This window comes from Dipodomys ordii, unplaced genomic scaffold (genome assembly GCF_000151885.1).
Source record: "Dipodomys ordii isolate 6190 unplaced genomic scaffold, Dord_2.0 Scaffold156, whole genome shotgun sequence".
NCBI lineage: Eukaryota > Metazoa > Chordata > Mammalia > Rodentia > Heteromyidae > Dipodomys > Dipodomys ordii.
Window position 1 is genome coordinate 1,198,616 of NW_012267372.1, and position 7,407 is coordinate 1,206,022.

General features: G+C 58.5%; 1 protein-coding gene across 1 annotated transcript in view; it reads right to left on the reverse strand.

The window, feature by feature from the left end:
* Ppp1r37 (protein phosphatase 1, regulatory subunit 37) overlaps positions 1-7,405 on the reverse strand; it is a gene marked incomplete at its 5' end in the record, with an annotated part of 19,922 nt that extends 12,517 nt beyond the window's left edge. Inside the window, one exon of the mRNA XM_013032595.1 lies at positions 7,273-7,405. Within this exon, the coding sequence (XP_012888049.1) occupies positions 7,273-7,405 (133 nt within the window). The remainder of the gene's footprint in view (positions 1-7,272) is intronic.
* Positions 7,406-7,407: the final 2 nt, after the last annotated feature.

The window sequence follows — 7,407 nt, forward strand, 5'->3', positions numbered from 1 at the left end:
TTTTTTCTTTTTTGCTTATGTGGTGCTGAGGAGTCGAACCCAGGGCCTCATGCATACAAGGCAAGCGCTCTACCACTGAGCCACCTTCCCAGCCCGAGACTCTTTATCTCCAATAAACCACCAGAAGTGGCGCTGTGGCTCAAGTGGTGGGTGCTAGCCTTGAGCTGAAGAGCTGAGGGACAGCGCCCAGGCCCAGAGTTCAAGCCCCACGACTGAAAAAAAACAAAACAAAACAAAAACCTCTCCTTTGACCTAGTCAAGTCCCCACCTGAGAAAGCTACAGGTGACAAGCAGAAGAACTGTGGGACAAGGATGGAGACACTGTGTTGTTCATGTGCCCACACGCTGGAAGGACCTAAGTGCCCAGCCATGTAGACACAGCCAGGACCATTACAGCTTAGTTCCACTGTCGCATTGTTTGCTGGGGGGGGGGGGGCGGGGCGGCAGCAGCACACAGTCCAACCCCACCAGGACCCTGTTGACCGTGGCAGTGTCCCGCCAGAGAGAGCTGTACCTTCACAGTGAAAACATCCCAGGGGTACAAACCACCAAGGCAGCAAGGCCACGCCTCTGCGACGGATCAGGAACTCCCCCAACTCAATAAGAAAAAGACAACACGGCTTAAAAATGCATAAAACGATCTGAAGACATCTTTCCAAAGAGGATGCTGAGGTGCCCAATAGGCACATGAAAGCCATCCAGGGAATGCATGCCACACCCACAACGGGCGCCCCTGCCAGCTTCCTGCGGGAGCCACACAAAAAGGACCATGACAAGTGTTGGCACAAAGGGGGCATGAACCTTCATCTGCTCTGCACGCACGCAGTGTCACGTGGCACCTGTGTGGAAAGCAGCTGGCAGTTCCACGGTCACCCATTTGCACACGGATGGGAGAGGGAGAGAAAAGCACGGCCACGGGGAAAGTATGCACATCAATGGGACGGTGGGTGAGCTGGCGCGTACAGGGCAGCGCCTGCACTAACAGGCACCGTCTGGCCATGAGAAAGAGTGAAGTTCCGGCCCCTGCTATCGGGTGAACCTTAAGAACATTCCACCCACTGCAAGTAGATTCTCTTGAAGAAACCAGAACCTGACCATCAACATGGAAGTGGCGGGTAGCAATGCAGGTATCTTTCCTGATTGATTAGAATGCTCTCAACTTAGCCAGGTACTGGTGGCTCACCCCTGTAACCCTAGCTATTCAAGAGGCTGAGATCTGAAGATGGGGGTTCAAGGCCAGCCTGAGCAGACAAAATTGAGATTTTTTTGGGGGGTGGGGGGCAGTCATGTGGCCTGAACTCTGGGCCTGGGCACTGTCCCTCAGCTCTTCAGCTAGCACTCTGCCACTTGAACCATAGGGCCACTTCTGACTTTTTCTGCTTATGTAGTGCTGAGGAATTGAACCCAGGGCCTCAAGCATGTAAGGCAAGCGCTCTACTACTGCACAACCTTCCCAGCCCCTTGAGAGACTCTTATGTTCAATTAATTAGCAAAAAGGCAGAAGTGAAGCTGTGGCTCAAGTGGTAGAATGCTAGTCTTGAGCGAAAATGCTCACCCTGAGTTCAAGCCCTAGGACCAGCAGAAAGAAAACAAACAAACAAACAACCAAACTGCTCAGTACTGGATAATGATGATGGATGTACCACTGTGAAATGCTGAGAACTACCGTGCTTTAAATGGGTGAACTTTATGGTATGTGAAACACATCTCAATAAAGCTATTTTTAAAAACTCCCAGATGGCAAGATGAACAAGTGATATTCATATTCTCTCTCTTTCTCTCTCTTTTTTCCTGGACTTTCCAGCTTTTTCATTTTTCTTTTGGGATGAGACCAGCAGTGCATGCTGCACCGGCAAAGCAAGGTCCCAGTGACTTTCGTGAACCCCACTTCCCAAGCTCTATCTATCCTGCAGCGATGCAGGGGTGAGGAGAGGGTGCTCTGGGAGGGGGCAGGGGTAGAGCCCACTCCCACCCCTGCACCCCCACACCAGTACTGGTGGACATAGGAAGGCAGTGGCTACCTGGAGAGGCCCTGCTTCAAAAACAAACCACGTGGCGGATCTCCACAGTTCAATGTGGTCCCCATCCATGGCTGGTCCAGGCACCTCACCCTGGTCTCCCTGGCTCCAAGGGGCAGCCAGCCCCATGCCTGGGCACTTCTGAGCAGTCTCGGGGAGGAGGAGGGGTCCCTCAGAGCTCAGATGCTGTCCCCTGAGCTTCTGAAACAGCGAGGGGAAGGGAACCCAAACAAATAACAACAAAGTGCAGAGATGCCTTGGGAGCCCAGCGGGAACGCATAGGGACAGGGACAGGGCAAGCAGTACTATCTGGGGATTAAGGGGGAAAGGAGGATGAAGAGGAGGAGGAGGAGGAGGAGGAGGAGGGGAACCATGTGGGGCGGGAGCTGGACAGCCACATGGGTGGGCTCACCGAGCTGGGGCGTGGACAGGCCTGGGAGGCCTTCTGATAAGCTTCATGGGGGGAAGCCGGTGCCTCCCTCCCCAGCCAGGGACCAGGGGAGAGGGCTCATTTTCCCTTTCTCCACTAGATGACGGGAGTAAATGTCACACAGCTCCAGAAAGGAAGCCCTGGTTGGCCGGTCCCATTATCACCTGGCCATTGGGAAACATGAACCTGCATGAGGTCACTACCGGCTCCGCTTTCACCTCTGCCAGCCTGGCCCTAAGGTGCCCAGAACAAGAGTGCTGGAGGGAGGGGTGCTGCTAGGTGGAGGGTCCCAGGTGCCGCTCTCAAGCCGGACAGGCCACCCCGACCAACCAGCGGCCATCTCCAGCGGGACTCCAGCTGCAGCTGCAGCAGGGAAGGGAAGGAAGCGCTGGGCAAGTCACATGAGCACTGCAGACGCCCGTGGCAAACCTCCATCCACCACCCCACGCGCCTCCCCCTCCTCCTCCTTCTAGAAGGAAAGGGGGCCAACCTGTGACCATCTCTCGAGCTCCCCATTCCCAAGGAGGCCTCCAGGAATCCCACTCCTCTTGCTATGAGGGGTGCCTTTCACCCACGCTGAACTTGAACACCAGCCCCCAGCCTCCCAGCTGCAGCCCACGGAGAGGGCGGAAAACCCACTCCAGCCCTGTGCCACCAGATCAGCAGCCTGGAAAAGTGGGGAGCAGGCCCGCATGGGCTAGCCTTGGACAGACTTCTCAACTGCAAAGGCAGGTCGGTGGGAGGCCAGGCGCCAGACCACCAGTGAGAGGGCTCAGGTCCCCAAGGCCAGAAGACTTCTCCCGCAGGACAAAGGGAGGCTGATGGGCCTCGAAGCCCCCTGCCCTGACTGCCCCACCTGGGCACAAATGCACCAGATCTGAGACTCAACACTCCAGGTTCGATGCTGCCTCTGTGGTTATTTTCCACCCCCATCCTGGGGTCAGGCCTGCTCTAGAACTGAGGTGTCCTGGATTTGGTGAGTGATAGGGTATGGAGATGATGCTGGACCCCGGCGCCTGGTCTGGTGGTGCCCTGCAGGGGTGAAGTCACACAGGTGGTGTGCACCCCCACGCCCCTGTGGGCGGGGTGTCCTGATCAACCATCACCTCAGAGCTGTGCAAAATCTGGGGGCTTTGGCCACCCAGGTGGGCATGTCTGCAGCCTTTTCCAGCCTTACCTGTGGCCTCCCTGCCTCCACTGCAGGAAGCATGCTCCTTCCTGTTCCTTGAACATGCCACCTTGTCCTCTGCCACCAAACTCCCACTGTGCAGCACCTGGCTGACTCCTGTGAGCTCTTATCATATGTCCCTGCCCCGCCTGTGCCCTGCCCGGGCTCAGGGACACACCAGCCTGGTTCTGGCAGGAGGAAGTGCTTGCTGCTGGCTCCCGCACTCCCGCACTCCGATGCATGGAGGCGGGGATGGGCCTGTCTTCTCCCCAGCCTTAACACCCACCTGGCCAGGCAGAGTAGGTGACCGACTGGTCACAGGTCGCCAAGTCACTCAGGCGGCAAAGATCAGTAGCAGGCACGCATGTTGCCACCTATGTGGCTGGGAGAACACATTCCAGAGAGCACGTCCCCACGACCCAGGGTCAGAGCAAGCTGGAGGTGGGGGGGTGGGGCAGGAGCGCAGCCCAGCTGTCCTGGGACCCCTCGGGCTGCCCTTTGCCTCACCCCGAAAGGCCGGCACTGTCACCTGCACTGCACAGGCTGCAAGCCAGTTTACAGGGGTCTGGTGCCGGGCTTCTCACTGGGTGCCTCGCTTCCCCACCAGGCCAGGCTGTTCCCCCTTCCCCCCACCCCACATACACCGTGAGTTTCTAGGACTCCCCGGTTCAGACAATTCAGGGCTTGCCTGACCTTAGTCTCCAACACGAGGCTGAGATCAGCCCCCCAGCAGCCAGACCTGCAGGGCAGCTCAGGGATCCAGGGATGAACAAGAGGACATGCGCAGCCAAGCGGGTGCTCCCCAGCACTTTTCTTAGGCCTTTGGAGCTGACAGTCTAAGCTCCCAGGAACACACTAGCATCGCTGTGACCTAGTGGCCGTTCACCACCGATCAGCTTCATGTGTTCTCTCTGGAGCTCAGGAGGGTGGAGGAAGAACCCATCCTGTCACACACCTGCTTAACTGTCCTCGAGCTCTCCTTGAAAAGGCCCTTCTAGCTCCTGTGAACCAGGCGATCTGCACACAGCCCCTGCTCCTGCAGACAGAAATCACTGGAACACACATCAAGAGTCTGGGGTACAGGGGGAGGGCACCAGGCCCAGGGGGACAGGGGAGAGGTGGCCACAAGGCAGCATGGACCCTATGGGGCAGCCAGGGGCTCAGGCTGGGCCTCAGTGGCTTCTGGCAGGACTGGGGTGCTCCTCTTACAAGCAGTGTTCCTGATGACTCTCTCTGAGCCTCCTCCCCCTTACCTCCCCCCATTCCCCATTGCACTTCACAGATAGAAAACAAGGCACAGAGAAGCCTGGGGACCCCCTCCCTCTTCCCCCTCTCCCGGCCTGGGCGGGTGACTTCTACCTGCCAAACCAGTTTCTAGAAGGAAAGTGTAGCTGGTGCCAGAGAAAACCACCAGCCTTAGGTCTCCCCAAAGCTCAGTCACCGTCCTCACTGCCCCAAAGCTCAGGTGGAGGGAGACATGTCCTTCACTCCCCAGACACGCTCTGGGTGGGCGACCCCTACACGCTCTCCAGGACTCTGGGCAGAGCCAGCTATGAGTCACTGCAGGGGAAGGAAAGGAGAGAGGGAGGGGAGGAAAGGAGGGGGCTGTGCCACTGTCATGTGCTTGGATCACAAGTTCCCAAGTTCCTCTCGAAATCTCCACAGAGCTCAGCTGTGCCGGGGAGCACAGCAGCGTTGGCTGCGACCACAGATCTGCCCCAAGCTGCTGATTAGCCCCACCCTGGCACCCGTGTGCCCAGCCTGGAAGCGCTGAAGCCCCCCCTTCGCTCTCCATTTCCACCTAGGTCCCCCCAAAGCCTCACCTGCTCTGGGTATCTGACCCCCACAGGTGGTAGATCCCCCAGCCCTTTGGAGTACACACCGTAGGGAGGATTAAATGGAGGGTACCCACACAGGTTCCCAATCTCCGCCTCCACTGAGAAGCTTGGGGAGGACCCTGCCTCCCGATTCATACCCCTCCGTCACCCAACCCAGGACCTTGGCTGGGGTCACGCTGCCCAGCAGGTCCCAGGTAGACTCTTCCATTACCCATCCTTCTGGGCCCTCAGCTCAGATGCCACCCCTGTGCCATCAGGGGTTCACAGAGCTACCCCCCAACTCTCCTATTCTCCCTGCAGTGCCCCCCAACCCTCCTAGCCTCTCAGCTGGGTCCTGACCAGCCAGCCTGCAGTGATAACAAGCATTCCTCACCCTAGGCTGACCTGCTCTGTTGTCTGACGTCTGGGACCTGGCTGGCTCCCAATGAATACCCAGAGTCTACACTCACCACCATGTTTTTCACAGCCACTAGCCAGATCCCTCCTGTCAAAGCCACGGTTTCCTCCGATGCCCACTGAGGCCACCCGTGCTTCCAGGTCCTAGGGCCAGCAGACCAACCAGTGGAAGCCCACAGGCTTGCTCCAACACTGAGGCAGGCCGGCTGCACACAGTGTCGTTCCCCTCCCCCCCAATCTTCCCTGAGTCCCAGCCACTCGGCAGCATCCCTCCCTACTCCAAGCCGGCCCAACCTCCAGAGGACCCCAAACCCACAGACTGCTTCCCTCCCAATTCCCAGACAGCACCAAGCTCAGATATGCCCCCCCCCACCTTCTATTCAGCACCTCCAACATCAGGCCTTACACTGCCCCCACCCTTCCCAGGGAGGAAAAAAGGTCCTTGCATGGCCACCTGCCAAAGACCCTCAGCCTGTGGACAGTGAACACTTGATGCATGTTTCCCTTTTTTTTGGGGGGGGTGGTGGTGGTAGTGGAGGGAGAGGAGTTGGGCTTTGTTGGGGGCAGGGTACTGGGGATGAAACCTACAGCCCCCTATATTCAAGGCTCTACCACCTAAGCCACGCCCACAGTCCTTTCCTTGTTTTTGAGACGGAATGTCCTTAACTTTGCCGGGACTGGCCTCCAACTACTAATCCTGTCTCTGGCCTCCAGGATAGCTGGGATCACAGGTGGGCATCACCCCACCTCTGGCCCTAGTGGCTTTTCTTCTTAATCCCAAGCCCTGACACTGGCCAGGACCATTTCTGCTTCTTTCTCTGGGGGCTGACTCTTCCTTTTCGTCCCTCTCCGACCCCACGCTTTTCTCATTTCTTTACGGACACCGGCAAGGGTTGACTCCTCTTCTCCTCCTTCCAGCCGAGGAAAGCGATCGCATGATCGGCATGGCCGCCCGGGCCCCGAGCTTCGCAGAGCACCCGCTTAATCTCGTGCCATTCCCCACGGGCTCCTCCAACCGCCCCTTTCCGGCCAGTGCTGACCCATTCGTAGCCCCTGGGCCGCTCTGCTCTTTCTTTATTGGGGGGGCGGGTAGGGGGAGGGCTGGGGGAGGTACTGGCGGAGGGGGGGAACCCCCCAAAAGCTGGCTGCCATCCTATCAAACCTTACAAGATGCCCAACTTTTCATTTCCCAGCGTTTTGAAAATCCAGAAACGCTCGGGCCGGCGTCACGGGTCGGGAGGGAGACCAGAAACCCAAGACTTTTTTTTTCCACCTTCCCAACGCCAAAGCCCTCCGAGCTCCGGCTCTCGGCCATCCCATCGGGTGATTCAAGTGACCCCCGGCCCGGGGTCCGACCCTGCCCGGACCCCCCCGCACCCCGAGCCCCTCGGATCGCCCCCCCCACCCCACCGCCGTAGCTACCGTGTCTCCAGGGGTCTTTGGGCTCCACAGCTCCGGACACAATATCCTCGTCCGACGGGAACGTGACGCGCTTGGCCGCTGCCTTGAGGCGGCCGTCGGCGGGGGGCGAGGCCGGACTCGAGGACCCGGCCTCGG